Here is an 18,465-nt window from a genome sequence, read left to right as displayed (position 1 = left end):
ACATGGAATAGGCAGTATTATATCAATCATTAATCAAGAAAACACCCTATACCTTTGCCCACAGGCCAGTCTTACTCTAGCTTGTGTCAGGCTGACCAAATCTAACCAGCATACCTACTGAATATGCCAAACAGATTTTTAAGAAAAACCTCGATTCTCTTAACACTCAGTTTTCAGCATGTGCATGTAGACACACAAACACACAGAGACACATACACATACACACACACACACATACACACACGCACCTTAGCAGTAAAGCCCACTTACTGCTCTTGCAGAAGACCTGGGCTTGGTTCCCAGCACTAACATGGTGGCACAAAATTATCCTTAGATCCTGTTGCAGGGCGTCAGATACATTCTTCTGTCTTCTGTGGGCACCAAACACCCAAGTGATAAACACACATACATTAAAACAAAAGAATCATATAGATGAAATAAATTTAGTAAACTAAAAATTACAGACCTCCATATCTCTTATATGCCACCGTGGACAAAACAGCCAAAACGACACAGAAATGAAATATCTATAGCCAAAACTATAACTTTTTAATTAAAAGATTCGAGGAAAAAAAAAATTCAAGAAACTCAACCAGGCAGTGGTGGCGCACGCCTTTGATCCCAGCACTCGGGAGGCAGAGGCAGGTGGATCTCTGTGAGTTCGAGGCCAGCCTGGTCTACAGAGTGAGTTTCAGGACAGCCAGAGCTGTTACACAGAGAAACTCTGTCTCAAAAAACCAACAAGAATAAAGGAACTCGATCAAAGAAGTTCCACATTTGTAGACAGGAAGCCTCAATATTATCTCACTACAGATTTTGAGCTATAGAGTCGACAAAAGTCCAGTGAAAAGTATGATGACAGCCGGACAGCGGTGGCGCACGCCTTTAATCCCAGCACTCTGGGGGCAGAGACAGGCGGATCTCCATGAGTTCAAGTCCACCCTGGTCCACAGAGAGAGTTCCTGGACAACCAGAGCCACACAGAGAAACTCTATCTCCAAAAACCGAAGAGTCTAACAATGTACGCTACGAACAACAGAAAACTGATGCCAGGGGCTGGAGAGATGGCTCAGTGGTTAAGAGCGCTTCCAAAGGTCCTGAGTTCAATTCCCAGCAACCACATGGTGGGTCACAACCATCTATAATGTAACCTGATGCCTTCTTCTGGCCTGCAAGCAGACAACACTGTATACATAATAAATAAATCTTTAAAAAAAAAAAAAAAAAAAAAAAGAAAACTGATGCCAGAAGGTCGTATGAATGAAAGCACACCAACACAAGACTGAAAAGCCAGCACACACAGTGACACCAGCTGACTCCAGAACCTCACACACACACCTGCAATAAGACTGTGCTGTTTGGGAAAGAATAGAAGAGATCAACAGAACATGAGAGATCATTTACGAGAGAAAGCCACAATTAATCGTGGGCCAAATTTCACACAGAAGGCCACAGACTTACACAGTAAGTCTGGTATTATCAACACCAGTGGCTGGACAACCTTGGCATCTACTTGAGAATGCATTAATAACACACCATAATAGCATCTTTTATTTGCTTGATTGCTTGATTCAATAGTCCTCTTGGAGGCTTACCGCCTCCATCCGCTAACCTAGGCCTAGTCCTGGAAGCTTCCAGTCTCGGTCCAATCTAATCTAGGCCTAGAGTCTTTACAGACTGAGGCTGACTGCTGAATAAGCTCACCCTTTCTAAACTCTGGCTGGCTGGTTCAACTGAGCCATGTGTGGCTCAAAATCCTCTCCAAGCTGAGTGATTCAATCCGGCTTCTCTCAGCTTCTGACTGAATTGCTCTGCCGGGTCTCAAACTAACTTAATCTCCCCATCTCCTGGCTCCTTCTCACCCTCTGGCTCGTGTTTTCTCTCTCTCTCTCTCTCTCTCTCTCTCTCTCTCTCTCTCTCTCTCTCTCTCTCCTGTCTCTCTCTCTCTCCTGTCTCTCTCTCCTCCTCCTCTCTCTCTCTCTCTCTCCTTCGCGTCTCTCTCTGTCTCTCTCTCTCTCGCTGTCTCTCTCTCTCTCTCTCTCTCCTGTCTCTCTCTCTCCTATGTCTGTGTCTCTGTCTCTCTCTGTCTCTCTCTCCTGTGTCTCTGTCTCTGTCTCTCCTGTCTCTGTACAACCAACAGTCCCAGTAAAGCTGCCTCCACCCTCTCCCCCTCCCCCTATTCTCCTAAATCCTTCCTCCTGTCTCTTCTCCTGAGAGTGGGTGTCTCCTATCTCTGGCCCACTTTCTCAAATCTTTCTTTGATTAGTCACGTCTCTCAGCTTCTCAATTAGACACCACTTTCCAACATCGCTGCTTCCTTCTGCAAACGAATTCACCTTCATCGGTCGGGATGAAAGGTGTGTGCTAAGGGCGTGTCCGTACGCAGCCAGGAGGACTAAAGGTGTGTGGCATGTCTGCATTCACACAGGTCACACAGACCTAGGTCTTGGGGTGCGATCCCTTGTCACAGCAGCCATGTTTCTGGATTCAAACTCCTCCACAACACAGGCTTTCCACCTGTACGGAATCAACTGCCCACGGATCCTGCACCTGAGTGTCAAGTGTCCAGCGCCCGAACTTCTAGAAGACACTAGAGAAGCCAGGGCTCTGCGAGGCAGCCAATCTGCCTTCTCTGGCAATGAAAGCCGCGCATGCGCGCGCCCTGCAGGACGACAAGAACAGCGTCCAAGCAGCAGCTCCCGCTCCCCACGCTCTGCGCAGCGGCACCTGGGAGAACTAAGTCCCTGAGGGACCCGCTTCCGCCCGGGAGCTGCGGGGGACAAACCGCGTCACTTCGGGCGCTGCAGTCGCCGCCGCCGCCGTCCCGCACCCCGGGACGAACCCCACGCGCGCTCCCGCGGCTCCTCCCCGCGTGGGGACGGCGGCCCCGCTCACCATGGCGCGGATCCCGAGCTCGGCCCGCTCTCCTCACAGCTCCCGGCAGCGGGTCACGGCGCGGCACGCGGAATCCGAGAGGCTCGGCGGACACAGCCCAGGTTACAGCCTGGCGGACCGGAAGTGCCCGCCCCCATTCTGACTGACAGTCCGCCTCGAGGTCCTGATTGGCTAGTGAGGCCTGAGTGACAGGAGCAGCTCCCTTAGGGACAGAGTCACTGCACAGCGGTTCCCAGCCCTGGCTTCCTCCCCCTCAGGCACAGAGCTGCCCAGACCTGCGGAGTTGGACATCGCGGTAGAACTTGCGCCTGCACTGCAAAGTCGTCCTGCACTTTTCCTGCGCTCAGCAGGCGCTTCTCCGTGTAGGCGCAGGGTCTCTAGCATACAACGATTACTGAATGGACTGTGTGATCCCCCTGCCTCACAACTGAACCCACGACTTCCAACCCATTCATGTCAAATTTAAACAACCTGATTGACAATGCACCACCCATCAGCAACTGCAGTGAGGCACACCTAGGACGGCTCACAGCTCTCTCAGCTGCACAATATTAGCTAAACATTAACACTTTCCCGGCCTTCTGTGGTGCCGCTGGCCTATCATGCCAGCCTTTGCGGGGAGGAGCCGGGACATCAAAAGCTTAAACCAGCTTGGTCCGAGACCAAGCAATTAGGGTCCCAAAAGGTGAGGTTTCAGGGTGAGGATCTGGGATGAAAAGATAAAGGGTTGTCATGGGCAGCTAGTGGTGGCGCACCCCTTTGATGCCAGCATTCAGGACGCCAGCCTGGTCTACAGAGGGAGTTGCAGGACAGGCAGAGCTACCGGGAAACCCAGTCTCCGAGGGTGGGGTCAGGGGGGGAAGTTTGGCATCAGTAGGTCTTGCATAAGCTGATCCGGCCCCTGCTCGTCAGAACAAGATCCAGGAATTGCGTCATTTTAGGAGACTCCTGAAAACCTGTGGGCACACTCCACGACAACAAGAGTGATGTGACCCGAGTGTTTTCATGCGCCTCCTGCTTTATTGGGAAGGAGTGAGTTTAGTTCACGTTACTCACTATTGCTTGCTGCTGTTCTTCAGACAAATGTTTATGCTTCTTCCATGGGGGGGGGGGGGGGTGTTGGGGGGAGGGGTGGAACAGGGGTCTTTTTCTTTTTTTAATCTTTATTTCTGGTTTTTGGAGACAATATATCTTTGTGTAGCCCTGGCTGTCCTCATGCAACCTTTCTTAAAACTCAGAGCACAGACAGTCTGGGGCTCTGAATAAAGCTGGTTATGGCATGAAAGTCCAGTCAGCCTTAATTATCAATGCCATTGTGCCAGATCCCATCACCTCCAGAGTGGTCACACGGCTCCCCACTGACCGCACCCCCATCCCTTCCTGGGGGTTCTAGGTGGGGTCTCCACCCCTGAGGCACAACTTTAAACACTGCATTGCACTCATATTTATTGCAGACTTGTGTTAATGGATCCAGAAGTTCAAATTGTGTTCTGATTCCCCGTGCCCAAAGCATGCCCTCACCCAGTGTCCCACACTGCGCTCTCTCTCTCTTTCTCTCTCTCTCCTCCTCTGAGCTTGTACACCTGGGTAGTTGTTTGTGATGTAAGTGGCATACCGGAAGTCAGAACACATCATGTGGGTAGTGATGGGCATAAGAGGACCTGAGTGTAGGGAGCTGTGGGCTGATGGGTGAGCTGGGCACCTTTGCTAAGGCCCCAGGCTGGTCTCCCACTGTGTGTCCAGTCCTGTTCGTCCCCCTGGGGTCTGAGGATGCCGGTGTCTGGGGCTTCAGCTTGCAGAGGTGACAAATGGAGACTGAACAGCTGAGCTCTGTCCTCAGCGGCCCTGCGCCTGCAGCCGCTGCATCTGCAGGATCTGGCTGAGAATGCACTGTACGTCCTCGTCCATCTGTCCCTGGTGAGGTGGGAGGAGACAGAGGCAGAGTCACACACTGCTGCACCTGCTGGGTGTTGTCCCCTTTCCCCCGCCCCCGCCCCATTGCAAGTTGATGCTGGTAGGTCCCAGCACAGGCCTGTTCCCAGAAGCCCCAGGTTGGCTCTGAACAGGAGAAGCTGAGGCCCAGGCAGTGGCAGAGGAGTGATGAAGCCGGGTGGGCACCCTGGGATGGAGGCAGGAGGCAGGGGACTCACCTGGATGGCACACAGGAGATGGGTTCGGTATAAAAGCCACCACAGCGCCATGCTCCCGGGCCTCCTCCTGTGGACACGTGGGAGGGGATCAGAGGACAAGGTCATCCTTGTCTACATAGTGAGTGTGAGGTCAACTGGGCTACAGGAGACCCTGCCTCAAAAGAAAGGGGTGGAGGGGGGAAGGGACCAAGTAGGGGAGGGGAGCATCAAAGGGGATTTGGAAGGAGAGGGGAGGGGAGGCCCACCTACAGTGAGACACACCCTAAGTCTTCAACACCCCAGGCTCAGCTGCTGGTGGCTGTGAAGTCCCCTGCCCCACCTGCATCCTGCTGGCCTTCCCACCTGTACCCCTGACTCTACACACAGCCAGTACCTCCATCTGCTGCTGCAAGGCCGTCACCTGGCTGCGCAGGGCCTCCTCCTCCTCCTCCCTGGAGCTGGCTGGGGCTGCCTGCTGCGCTTTCAGAGCCTCCTTCAGCGCGAAGACTTCTTTGGACAGATCTGTGATCTGGGATGGGTACGTGGGAGGGGGCTCCGTGAGCGGCCACTCTGAGGCAGGCAGAAACCCGGGGGCCTCTGCAGCTTTCCTGGGCAGCTTGGTACAGAGTCACTGTTTCAGGCTAAAGGCTGAGCTGATGACCTCAAACTCGAACTTGTACAGCCCAGGGCTGAAAACACTTCTCACATTTTTAAATGTTTGGAGAGAAGAAAATAATTATTATTTTTTTAATCTATTTTGTGACCCTTGAAGGGATTCCAAACACAGTGTGACATTTATCGATAAGGTTTTATCCTGACATGATCCTGTCTGCTCACAGCAGGAACCACACACTGTGTGGCCCACAGGGCAATAAATACTGGGGGTTTCTTTTGTTTTGGGGGGGTTGTTTGTTTTGTTTGGATTTGGGTTTTTTTTTCTTCTTCATAAAAAAAAAATTTTTAAATAGAGGCTGGAGAAATGGCCCGGAGGTTGAGAGCGCTGACTGCTCTTCCAGAGGTCCTGAGCTCAATTCCCAGCAACCACACGGTGGCTCACAACTATCTGTGATGTGATCTGATGCCCTCTTCTGGCCTGCAGGTGTACATGCGAACAGACCATTGTATACATAATAATAAACAGATCTTTAAAAAAGAAAAACAAAAATAAATAAAATTAAAATAAACACCCTGCCTCCCCTGATCTTAGGGTCGGTGTTGGCACCTCTCAGGAAAAACTAGACTCTGGAACTGTCTGAACATGCTCGGTAACATATAAACCCAAATTAGGATTTTTATCCCCTTTTATGGGGTGCCCAAGGTTGACCTGTAACCTCCACACATGCACATGCACACAAAGGGCACAAAAAGACACAACTGGGGACTAGTGAGAAGGCTCACATGCTACTAAGCCTGTCTCTCTGCCTCGGTCTAATCTCTGGGAGCCACGTGGTCGAAGGAGAAAGACGAATTCAGGCACGATTCCCCTGACCTCCACCCACGCATGCCCCCTTCCCAACAGAAGTAAGGTACAAGTAATTTAAAAAATCTTAATATACAGATGTGAAACTTGGACCCAAATCCTGCCTTATGATCCCAAGTATTAACTGTGCGACTTTGTGTGAGTGACATCACCTCCCTGCGCTTGCTACTCCCAATGGGGACAGTTAGGGAGAGCAGAAAGGTCTGGACATCTGTTACCATGGAGACGATAGCCAGCTGGAGCATCCACACCCAGAGTGGCTCTAGCTGAGATTTTCTTCCTTCTCTGTGACTCAGTTTCCCATGTGATAAACGGGCTGAATTCACACAAGACCTTCCCAGCCGGTACTTAATCTCTGCTCAGCGGGCGCCAACAGCGAGCAAGGAGGGAACCCACCTTCTTGTCCTTCTCCTTGGCCTTGTCCAGGGCCTCTTGGGCTCGGCTCTGGGCCTGGCGCGCCCTCTCAGCCTCTGTACGAAGCCCGCGGAGCTGCTGCTCGGCCGTGGCCAGCTGGGCCTCGGCTGCGTGCCTCTCGCTCTTCATAAACAAAGCCTCACGCTGCACCTGTGGCCCAAGCCCACAAGTGACTCTCGGGACACTTAGACACCAAAGAGGCTTGGATCCTGGGGCTCATGCCACCCTTACATGCTGAGCTGATGCTGGTCCACCTCAGGGAAGGTTCTAGAGTCCCACCCGACCCTAGGAACATTCTGGTCCTGTCAAGAACCACTGGCTGCTAGCTGTGTGTCCCCGGGCAGGTAGTTAGGCCGCTCTGTGCCCTGGCCTCCTCACTTGGTGGAGCAAGCCTGTGTGAGCCAGGTACTCAGGGAGCTGAGACAGGGGACTCAGGAGTTCGAGGGCTACAGTGTGAATCCAAGGCTAGCCCAGGTACTCAGAGAGTCTCTGTCTCAAAACACACACACTCACACAATCCCTTGTAAGGGCGTTTGTTCGTTTGCTTTTTGTTTTGTTGAGGCAGGGCCTCAATGTGCAGCTGCGCATCACCAAGTCAGCTGTATCAATGTTCTCAATGGGACTCAGTGGGTAGAGAGCTGGCCCAGCATGCACCAGGCCTCTGGGTAAACAGGTCTTAGTGGGGACCCCTGCCATCCTTCTAATCGGGAGGTAGAGGCAAGAAGGTCATGTGTTCGAGGTCAGCCTGGAACCCAACAGCCTGTTATAAAACCAAAACAAAACAAAATGCAAAAAACAAAAAATAAAAGAGGAGAAAAAGACCAGGGCTTAGGCAATGCTTCAGCGGGTACAGGCGCTTGCACTCAAGCCTGACAGCCCTGGTTTGGTCCTCAGGACATGGTGGAAAGAGAGGACTGGGTCCCACAGGCTTTCCCAACATACCGTCTGTGTGCACACACATAAAAAAGAATAACAATTTAAATCTAAATAGAAATATTAGGGGCTGGAGACACGGGGAAGGGGTTAGAGCACTGTCTGCTCTTGCAGAAGACGTCGGTTCGGTTTCCAGCATCCACGCGGCGGCTCACGTCTGTAAATCCACGTTTCCGTGACTCGGACGCCCTCTCCTGGCCTCGAGGGCGCTGCTCGTGTGCGCACAGAACGGGCACGCGGACACACGCGCACGCCCACGCGGGAACTACAGCACGGCTAGGGCAGCCCGGGCGCAGGCGCTCACCTGGAACACCTCTGCGCTCGTCCTCTCGTGCCTGCGCGCCAGCTCGGCGAGCTGCGCCTGCAGCCGGGTCACCTGGTCGCGCAGCGCCCCCAGGGCGTGCTCGTGCTCGTCTGCGGGCACCGACGCCCCGCGCACGCGCTCCAGCTCCTCGCGGGCCGCGTCCTGGGCGGAGGTCAGCTCCGCCACCCGCGCCTCGGAGGCGGACAGCGCCCCGCGCAGCTCCGCCGCTTCCGCGCGTGCGCGCTCCCCCGTGGCCGTGGCCGTGGCCAGCAGTTCCCGAAGCGCCTCCAGCTCGCGGCTGCGTCCTCGCGCCGCCTCCTCCGCCTCCGCCTCGGCCTCCGCAAACCGACCCCGGGCTGCCTCCAGCTCCGCCGCCGCCTCGCGCTCCCGCTGGCGCAGCGCCTCCTCCAGGCCGCGGATCCGGGTCTCCAGCTCGGTCTGCAGCGCCGCCGCCGCCTCCCCCGGGTGCAGGACCGCAGCAGCGCAGGGCCCCTCCATGCCGGTGGCCTCGGCTTCCGTGGCCTCTGTCACAGTGGCCTGGGTGCCCGTGGCCTCTGTCACACCGCCCTGTGTGCCCGTGGCCTCCATGGCTGTGGCCTGCGCTCCTGTGGCGTTTGCCTCCGTGGCCTGCGCTCCTGGGCTTTCTGCCTCCTCCGTGGCTTCGGCTCCTGTGGCCTCCAGGGTGATGGCCTTGATTCCAGTGGCTTCCGTTGCCGTGGCCTGCACCCCTGTGACTTTCACTCCTATGACCTCCGCCACTGTGGCCTGCACTCCCGTGGTCTTCACTGCCGTGGCCTCTGCTCCTGTGGCCTGAACTGCCATATCCCGCACTCCCGGGGCCTCCATGTCCTGTCCACTCCCTGGTCCTGTGAGCCCTGGCTGCACCACATCCTCTCCGTCCGCCTTCAGTCCCACATTATCTTTCCCTCCAGTGGCTTCCACCGCCACCGGCTCACTTTCAGGGTTGTCGCCTACAGCTTTCACATCTAGGGCCTCAGCCACAGTGGCTCTAGTGTCCACGGCCTCGGTTGCCGCTCCATCTTTCCCCGTGGCCTGTGAAGCTGCAGCCTCGGGCTCTCTGGGTGCCGCTTTTGAAGCCCCGGCGTCGCTGTTCTCGGTGCCCACGGAGGCGCCTGTGTGGGGTTCCATTCCATTTGCTGTGGGTTCTGGATACGTGGCACCATTGAGCCCCGGGACACTGTGTCCGTTCTGGATGGTGACCCCCTTGTCCTTTCTTTCCTTCTGTGCTGTCTCTTCTCCCTGGGCCCTGGGCGGCTCCTGCTGCTGCCGCTGCCGCCGCAGTGCCTCCATCGCCTCTGCGTGCTGCCTCCGGAGCTGCTCAAGCTCCGCCCGCAAGGAGTCATACAAGACCAGGGGGACCACCTCGGGCTGACCGTCTTCCGCCATCTGGGCCTCGTCCTTCTCAAACTCCTCAAGGATCTGGGAGTGCAGAGGGCGGGGGGGGGGTGGACTAAGAGGCAGCCTCACCATGTTCCCTGCCCACCCCTAGGTCCCTAGAGCTGCCCACTGCCTCAGTTTCCCCACCTGGACCTTCTCGAGCAGCTCCTGGTTCTGCCTGGTGAGCTGAGCCACCTGCTCCTGTAGGGAGGCTACTATCTCCTCAGCTGATGGACTCAGACTCTTTGACAGCAGTGCATCAGCTCCTGACAGGGTCGGGAAGAGCCCTGAGTCAGGCTGGGGACACACACACACCATCAGGGCAATGGTCAGGAGCCACTGGGGTGGGGGGACCTAGCATTGCCTCAGGCAGGTGGGGGGGGGCACTCAGTACACGTGCCCCTCTCCTGGCATCACGCTCCACCTCCACAGGAGGCTATGGTCGTGTCTCTGTACCCACTCAGCCATCCACCCGTCAGAATCCCAGGTGGGCAGCAGTGAGGGTGTGATGGAGGTGGTGAAAACTCACGTGGAAAGTCCGGCATCTCACCCTCTTCATCCTGCAGGGTAGCTATGTCGTAGCTGGTGTTTTCTCTCTCATTCTAGGGGTGAGGTACAAAGTTGACCTTCAAGTCTTACCCCTTGGTACCCCCATTACCTCCCAAACTGACAACGGACTGTGAGGTCCATATATCTTTTTTTTTTTTTCTTTTTTTTTCTTTTTTTTTTTTTTTTTTTTTTCTTTTTGGTTTTTCGAGACAGGGTCTCTCTGTGTAGCCTTGGCCATCCTGGACTCACTTTGTAGACCAGGGCTGGCCTCAAACTCACAGCGATCCGCCTGCCTCTGCCTCCCGAGTGCTGGGATTAAAGGCGTGCGCCACCACGCCCGGCTCGAGGGTCCATATATCTACACAACACCGTGGGGGCTCCCAGCTGGCTGTGGCTGAATTCACTGAGCATCCAAAATGCCCTTCCACCTCCTAACTGGGCATGGTGGCGGCGCACACGCCTGTAATCCCAGGACTCGGGGAGGCAGAGGCAGGCAGATCTCTGTGAGTTTGAGGCCAGCCTGGTCTCATTTCTCTGTCCCAGCCCTATGCAGTGACCCAGCGCCTTGCCGCTCCCAGCACTGGCACCACACTCTGACCATGTCCCTGTCCCTGCCCTCTCCAGGGCCTCAGACTTTTCCCTACACCTCTATCCCCAACCCAGGCTCTAACTCACCCAGCTCTTGCCCCGCCTCCACAGCAGCACCCTAATCCCCCAGGCCCCTCCTTCTGAGACTACTCCTAGGCCCACCTACCTCCAGCAGGGACAGGCGGCTCTGCAGGCTCTCTACCTCCCGGCCCAGGCTCTCCTTCTCCTCCTGCCTCTCCGCTAGCAGCTGTTGCAGCTCCTGCACCTGCAGAGGCGAGGTCAACACCTCAGGACCCTGGACCTGAGGATTCTGGACTCTGGGATCCAAGGACCCCACTGGCTGTGCCCTCCCCACCTCACCTACCTGTCTCTCCAAGCTGTGCACTGAGCTGGCCTCTGCCTCCAAGGGCTGTGGGTAGAAGCGGTTGGGGCTGGCTGGACAGCCATGTGACACCTAGTGTCTGGCAGCCAGGTCTCTATCCTCCACGTACACTGAGCACCTACTGTGTGTCACGCTGAGCATCCACGCCGTGCGCCAGACCCCATTCTGTTCTTTTCACTCGAGGCGCTTTGGGCCAGGGCCTGCTCCGTAGCAGATCCTGTTCCAGGCCCACCCATTCGTGCATTCACTCCTCGCCGTGGGCCAGTCATTCATCTGGTACTCATCCACTCTGCACTCGGTACTCCCCCCAAGCCTGGGCCTGCCCTCGTGGGGGTACCTTTGAGTGGTAGAGCACTATGGTGGCGGTGAAAGAAGCTTTAGACGAGGGTACGATTTTTAAGTAAGGTGGGCAGGGGAGATATAGGTCAGTAAAGAGCAGAGGATATGAGGAAGGGAGCCTTGGGGGACAGCTGGAGGGACAGCAGATCTGTACCGCAAACAGCAGAGGCAAAGGCCCTGGGGCAGGACGGAAGCCTGGACCGCTGGAAGGCCAGTGAGGTGGCCAAGTGTCAGGAGCAAAGGGAGAGTGGGGAAGAGAGGGAGAAGGAAGGACAGGAAGGTAGGTGGTATAGTTTCCCGGAGAATGGCTCCCCCACCCAGACCTCAGGCCCTGCAGCCTCCTAACCTCCCTGCGCCTCCGTTCCTTGTGCTGTTCCAGGCCCCTGATCTTCTGCAGGAGACGGCCTCTCTCTTGCCTCAGGCGCACAATCTCCTCATAAGCATCCCGATCGTCCTGTCCCCTCCCCACCAGGGGACAGCACTTTAGGTGAGGTCCCTAGGGCTACACCGTCCTCCCTGTGAAGCGGAGCCCCACCCTACCCCCCAGGCTACCCCCCCCCATCTCTCACAGGAACAGGTGTGCTGGCCGGAGGCTGGGGTGCCTTCCTCTTCTTGGGAGCCCCTCGCTTCTCATGGCTGGACACTGAGTTCTGGTGTGGGCACAGGGGGAGGTAGGACAAAAGGCCCAACCCAGGATGGACACAGGAGTTGCAATGTGACGAGCCCCAGCCATCAGCAGCCCCAGCTGCCCGGCTTCCTGTAAACTGTGATGGACCCTGTGCCCTCCCCACTCAACCCAGACCCCACCACTAGCTGCGTGCCCTTTCCCCAGCCCTATCCGTTCCCTGTGAAGCCTATGATACAGAAGGGGGATGTGGGGGGGGGGTGCACAGGGGAGTGGGAAAGTGGCCGGGCAGGCCTCTTCCTGTGCCTAAATCAGCCCTTAGCAACCCCTGTCCCCTGTCACCCAGCCCAGCCCCACGGTCCCCAGTGTGAAGGATTGCTGCTGGTATTCACGTGACCACCACTGCAGTGGAATTCTCTCCAGAGAGAGCCGTGATGGAACTGCTGTACATGCGGGTCTGTCCCTTCCTTTAGGGCAGGGTGCAGTGAGTGTGTGCACAGGGCGGTGGGGGGGGGGGGGGGTGGCTGTCACAGTCACACCGTCTGGATTCCTACCTGAGACGAGGCCTCTCCAGAGTCATCCTCTAAAGAGGCTGTGGAGAGAGGGGAGATGCAGTCAGGAACCAGCCCTGCGCTCTCGGCTCCAGGAAGGCCCCTGGCCAGCCCAGGGTACTCAGACAGCTCTCACAGCTTCCCAAGCATTAGTGGGTTTGTTCTTGTTCAGACTGGGAGTCTGTCTCACTCTGTAGCCCAGGCCAGCTCAAACTCAGATCTAATAGCTGGGCACCACAAAAGTCAGCCTCTGAGTCAGGCACCCTACATGGGCGGTACCCTGGGTAGGGAAAGCCTTGAAACTCCCAGAGACTTGAGGGCAGTGGAGATTCCGGGTTGAGAGGCGAGAGGAGGCTGCCACCTTTTACACAAAAGTCTCTATACTCAGGGCGACCCAAAAAAAAAAAAAAAAATCACAGTGGATCCTCCGACCACTGGGTCTCCTTGAAAGTGCCCTGAGCAGGGGAAACATGAAAAATGTTCAGACTCAGTAGATTGGGGTACCTCAAAACTGTCAGTGACAAGCAATTAAGAGAATAACTAGAAACCGCCCAGGGTAGCAGGGACAGGGCTTGCACACCACTGAGAGGTGAAGGACGCTGTGCAGACGCCTGTAAAAGCTGCAAGATGAGTTTGTCCCCCGTCAGGGCTCCGTAGTGAGTGGCGTCCTGGCCCAGTGCATCGGTGATACCCAGCTGGGCTCCACCCTGCAGGAGTACTTCAACGGTCTCGGGGCTGGCCCCCTCACATGCCAACATCAAGGCTGTCCTGTGGGGTAGAGAGGCTGCTGAGGAGGCAAAGGGGTTGCCAACCCCCTCCACACCCATCTCCTCACCCAGGCCAGGAAGAAAAGGCAACTAAGTCACCAGCTCGGAGAGGTCCACATACTTGCCCCAAGTCACACAGCATATGACGGAAAGGTCAGGAGGGGAGGTGCTCACCTGCCTTGCAGGTCCTGGTCATTTATGGCAGCCCCCTGCTGTAGGAGGAGGCGGCACAGATCTGTGTGACACATCTGAGCCGCTATGATGAGGGGCGTGGCGCCCGACTGGTAGGGAGGATGACATGGCATGAGTGATGGCTGCCCTAGAATCTCTCCCGCGCTTTGCAGTTTATGACTGGGATGACGCCCATGGTGGGAACCTACCACAGATATATTGTTACACGCCCCCATGAGATCCCAGCAGCTCACCCGGTCCCGGGGGTTCATATGTGCCTTAAAGGAACAGAGCAGCTTCGAGCAGGACAGACAACCACCAGCCGCTGGGAAAGATGAGAGAGAAGAGCGTGTGGGAGAGGCAGCTGCCAGGCCGGAACACCATGGTGTTTATTGCTGAGACGGAGTCTCAGTCTGTAGCTAAGGCCGGCCTAGAACTCACAGTGTGGCATGGCAGCTAACACCGGTCATCCCAGCAGCTGGGAGGGCTAGACTGGAGGTGGGCTGCATGTTCAGGGCCAGCCTGGGCTATGGGGTGAGACCACGCCTCAACTAAAACCTCAGAGCTGGAGCGAATGTTCAGTGGTTAGAGCCAGAGCACGGGCTGCTCCTGCAGAGACCCACATGACAGCTCACAACCCTCTGTCACTCCAGTTCCAGGAGATCCGATGTCCCCTTCTGGCCTCTGATGGCACCAGGCACTTAAGTGGAGCACGGCCATACATGCAAGCAAAACACGCTCACACACATAAAAGAATTTAAAATGTATTTCTTACAAGAATTTAAAACCAAGAGCCGGACGTGGTGGCGCACGCCTTTGTTTCCAGCACTTGGGAGGCAGAGGCAGGCAGATCACTGTGAGTTCGAGGCCATTCTGGTCTACAAAGCAAGTCCAGGACAGCCAAGGCTACACAGAGAGACCCTGTCTCGGAAAAACAAACAAACGAACAAGAATTTCAAAGCAAACCAAAAGAAAGAAAGAAAAAGAACTGGATCAGAAAGACAGCTCAGTTGGGTAAACATGCTGTCAGATAGCCTGAGTTCCCTCTCCAAGATCCACCTGGTAGGAGAGAAAACCAACTCCTAAAACTTGTCTTCCGACTGCCATGACACGAATGTCCCTACCCCCATGATAAATGAATAAATGCAATTTAATTTTTAAAAGTCCCCTAGAGTGCCTCTGGGCACTGACACCCCCAAAGTAAACCTAGAACCCCCCAGTGAGGGGCGGGGGATGTGGCCCACTGGCAGAGAGCCTTCCCTGGATTTGGGGAGGCCTGGCTGTACCCACCTGCATGGTGCAGGGCTGTCCACCCACTGCTGTCTTCAATGTCCACCACGCAGGACGCCTGAGGAGGAGTGAAAGGTGATGTCATCTTTATTTCCTGAATGACTGACTTCTCCAGTCCTCCCCTGCTCCCTTGGGCTCTGCTGTTATCTCAGGTTCGTTTCTTTAAATCTCTGCTGCCTTCGTTCCTGTGTGTGTGCATGCCCACACGGGGGCACAGCATGTTTCGCCTTTGTTCCTGTGTGTGTGTGCATGCCCACACGGGGCACAGCATTTTTCGCAGAGGGGAAGGTAACAAGTTCTTCCCTTCCATGTGGTTCCCTGGGAACAAAATTGGATCATCAGGCTCGGGACAAAGGCTTCTCCCTGCTGAGACATCTCTCACTGACCCAGAGAGTCGTGTTTTAAGATCTATTTGAAATTGTGTGTATGAGTGCAGTGCCTGAGATAACCAGAAGGGGGCACCAGATCGCCTGGAACTGAGGTTACAGATGGTTGTGAGGCACCATGAAGGTGCTGGGAATCACATCCTGGTCCTGGCCAAGAGCCGCCAGTGCTCTAACCACTGAGCTGACTCTCCAGCCCCTCGGGTTCCTTTCTCCTTTCCCCCACCTCCCTTCCCTGAGAATCCAAGTTCCAGCCCCTCCAGGTGACCCTTCTCTGATGACAGTAACAAACAGGGCAGGGCGGGGGGCCAGGAGTAGCTGGGGTCTGGGGGAGTAGCTAGAATTCCATGTGGACAGAGGATGGGTGGGCATCAGGACCTCCAAAAGCTGCTTCAGGCATTCAGGGTGCCCATACTTGGCTGCCAGGTGAAGCGCATTGTAACCTGAGGGGGGAAAAAAAAGAGGAGGGCAGTGTCCTCCAGCTGTGAGCAGCTGCCTCCGGAGCCTGAACTTCCACATGCAGCTGCGTCTCAAAACCAGTCTGTTCTCATAGGCCTTTCTATTGCTCTGTTTGTTTTTTTGCTGTCTTTCTTTGTTTTGTTTTTTTGTTGTTGTGTTGTTTTGTTTTTTAAGATTTATTTATTTATTAGATATACAGTGCTCTGCCGGCATGTACGTCTGCACACCAGAAGAGGGCATTAGATCACATTATATACGTGGTTGCTGGGAATTGAACTCAGGTCCTCTGGAGAGAAGTCAGTGATCTTAAGCTCTGAGCCATCTCTCCAGCCCCTCTTTCTTTGTTTTTGAGACAGTGTCGTAAGATGAGTCTGGAAATCACAGGCATCAGCCAGCCTCTGCCACCTGGGTGCTGCGATTGAAGGTTGTATTTTATTTTTATTTTTGATCCAGTCTCATAGAGCCCAGGTTAGCCTCCAGTTCGTTAAGTAGTTGAGGATCACCTTGAACTCCGGATCCTCGTGCCTCCTCACGAGGGTGGGGATGACAGGTGGGGAGGACAGACCTCAGGACTTCCCTTATGTTTGGAATCTGTCCAACCGACCTACTGAGCGGCAGCCGCAGCAAGGACAGTGAGATCTTACATTCTGACCTGTGGTCCCTGCTCTGGGCAGCTGATACAACTCTGCGGTCCACCCAGGGGTGTGTCTGAAAGTACCTGCTCCATCCGCGCTCATGACATCAGCACCTTGAGCCAGCATCACCTCCAGACAGCCCTCTGCGCCCTTCATGGCAGCCAAGTGGAACCTAGAGACATGAGTCCAGGGGTCATTCCCAGAAGAGTGTTCAAAGCCACCCCAGCCCCCACGGCTTGGACACTCACGCAGACTTGCCCTCGGGGTCCAGTTTTGTGGGCACCAGCCCCTTATGGGCGATCAACGAGGCCACTCTGGCCACATCATTGTTCTCCACAGCCTGGAGCAGGCGCTGGTCACTTTTGCCCCAGTCTTGGCCCTGCGGTGGCACACCCAGAAGTGCAAGGGACTGAGTGGGTCACTGTCCCCTCCCCACAAGGAACAGGGGCAGTTGCTCCAGGCTCTCCCCCACCCATCCCTGGGCACTTGCCTGGCGCCTGCCTCTGGCTGCGGGTTTCGGGATAGGGCATGGGCCACAGGGCGGGCAGGAGCCGAGGTCGGTGGGGCTGAGCCGGAGCTGTGGGGTAGGTGGTCCTGGGCTGGGGGCTTCGAGACAGCGTCTCTGAAACCTGCATCCCCCAGCATGTGTCTCCAGGCCCACCACCAGGGTGGTTTCCAAATACCAACCCTCAAACCACCTCCCCTCAGTGTGCCTTAATCCAAAGTCAGTGTCCCACCTTTAAAAAAAAAAAAGCAGCATCTCTCTTTTGTAGACCAGGCTAGCCCGAAACTCAAGAGATAGGCCGGCCTCTACCCCCTCTATCCCAAAGTGCTGGGATTAAAAGCGAGGTCCCCAATGCCCTAGCTCTGGTTTTTTTCTTTGTTTGTTTTTGCTTTTGAGTCTCATGTGGCCCAGGTTGGCCTCCCTGTGAGTCAAGGGTGACCTTGAATTCCTGATCCTCCGGCCTCCTCCTACGCAGGGCTAGGATAACAGAGGTGGACCATCACACCTGCTTTAGGAAGTGCTGGGGGTGGAAGCCAAGGCTCAGTGGATGCTAAACTCTGCCCACTGAACCAAGCTCCTCGCTCACACTTATGTATTTTACTGTCTTTTAGTTTTATGAGACAGGGTGTCACTATGTGACTCAAATTAAAGATCCCCCTGCCTCAGCCTCCGAATTCTGGGATGACTGGCCTTTTCCAAATCTTCCTCCAGCGCCCACTGACCCCAGGACCTCGCCTCCCTGTCCCTCACAACTGCTCCGCCAAAGCCCTGCCATCGCCCGCTAGCGCTCCCCGCCCAGGAGCACTGACTGTTCCCAAGTCACTGTCCGAAGTGCCCTCCACGACCTGCATCCCGCAGTGCTCTGCAGACCCTGCGCCCCGCACACACTCCCCGCGGCGCCGCCCTCCCAGCAGGTGCCCCGCCCCCGCCGAGCATCTTCCCAGGAATCAGGGGAAGTCGCAGAAGGACCCAAACGCCTACCGCGAAGGAGGCAGCTGCACACAGGCACAGCTGCTTCATGGCGAATGGGGAGGAGGGCGGGCCCCGAGCAGACCACGCCCACTACGCCCCTCCCCCCCACACTCGGGGCCCCGCCCTCACCCTCTGGCACACCAGGCCCCTCCCACCTCTCCCCAAGGCTCAACACCGTCCCCCCCAACCCCTAACCGACTCCCCAGGCACAGGCCCCGCCCACATCCATTCCTTGTTCCAGGCCCTCCCTCCCGCGTGTAACCCGCTCTCCCCACCACACCCCCCACTGCCCACCCCCATCCCATCCCTACACTACCTTCAGGCCCCGCCCCCCGCTCCTCCGGCGTGGTCCCCAGCCAGTGTCAGCCGCCAGCTCCTCACCTCAAGCTCGTCCCTGGCAAGTGGCCCGTCATCTTCATCCACCCTTACGTTCACCCATCGTTGCTCACGTTCATTCCCTCCCACACTCATTCACGCACGTGCTAATGTTTCCATTCACCCGTTCACTCTCTAATTTCCTCACCCGTCTTTTCATTGGCAGATGCATTGGCTCACTCATTCCTTCACGCACTCACGCATCCTCTCATTCATTCACTCCCCCCGCCCCCCGCGGACCCCTCTCCCTCCACCCTCCCACCCCCATCCAGTGGCTGTCAAGACACTCTGAGCTTTAACCCCAGGCCTGCCACAATCCAC

At 55.9% G+C, this 18,465-nt stretch overlaps 2 protein-coding genes across 3 annotated transcripts in view; both read right to left on the bottom strand.

Annotated features, from left to right (window-relative positions):
- LOC127212579 (zinc finger protein 431-like) overlaps positions 1–2,988 on the bottom strand; it is a 78,141-nt gene extending 75,153 nt beyond the window's left edge. For both annotated transcript variants that reach the window (XM_051172665.1, XM_051172667.1), the window contains exon 1: positions 2,896–2,988. In XM_051172665.1, coding sequence (XP_051028622.1) covers positions 2,896–2,898 — 3 coding nt within the window. In that variant the 5' untranslated portion in view covers positions 2,899–2,988. The remainder of the gene's footprint in view (positions 1–2,895) is intronic.
- Ankrd24 (ankyrin repeat domain 24) overlaps positions 1–17,817 on the bottom strand; it is a 62,716-nt gene extending 44,899 nt beyond the window's left edge. The window contains exons 1-18 of the mRNA XM_051172676.1: positions 17,779–17,817; positions 16,783–16,869; positions 16,541–16,671; positions 16,376–16,464; positions 15,577–15,641; positions 14,816–14,873; positions 13,780–13,850; positions 13,529–13,635; positions 13,168–13,355; positions 12,591–12,628; positions 11,981–12,061; positions 11,758–11,865; positions 11,055–11,099; positions 10,857–10,955; positions 10,083–10,155; positions 9,701–9,819; positions 8,156–9,595; positions 5,419–5,553 (exon numbers count right to left, since the gene is read on the bottom strand). Of these exons, the coding sequence (XP_051028633.1) occupies positions 5,419–5,553; positions 8,156–9,595; positions 9,701–9,819; positions 10,083–10,155; positions 10,857–10,955; positions 11,055–11,099; positions 11,758–11,865; positions 11,981–12,061; positions 12,591–12,628; positions 13,168–13,355; positions 13,529–13,635; positions 13,780–13,850; positions 14,816–14,873; positions 15,577–15,641; positions 16,376–16,464; positions 16,541–16,671; positions 16,783–16,869; positions 17,779–17,817 (2,973 nt within the window). The remainder of the gene's footprint in view (positions 1–5,418; positions 5,554–8,155; positions 9,596–9,700; positions 9,820–10,082; positions 10,156–10,856; positions 10,956–11,054; positions 11,100–11,757; positions 11,866–11,980; positions 12,062–12,590; positions 12,629–13,167; positions 13,356–13,528; positions 13,636–13,779; positions 13,851–14,815; positions 14,874–15,576; positions 15,642–16,375; positions 16,465–16,540; positions 16,672–16,782; positions 16,870–17,778) is intronic.
- Positions 17,818–18,465: the final 648 nt, after the last annotated feature.

The sequence above is a fragment of the Acomys russatus genome, chromosome 31 (genome assembly GCF_903995435.1).
Source record: "Acomys russatus chromosome 31, mAcoRus1.1, whole genome shotgun sequence".
NCBI lineage: Eukaryota > Metazoa > Chordata > Mammalia > Rodentia > Muridae > Acomys > Acomys russatus.
Note: the sequence above shows the minus strand (reverse complement) of the source record. Positions and strands in the feature narration are given on the sequence as shown.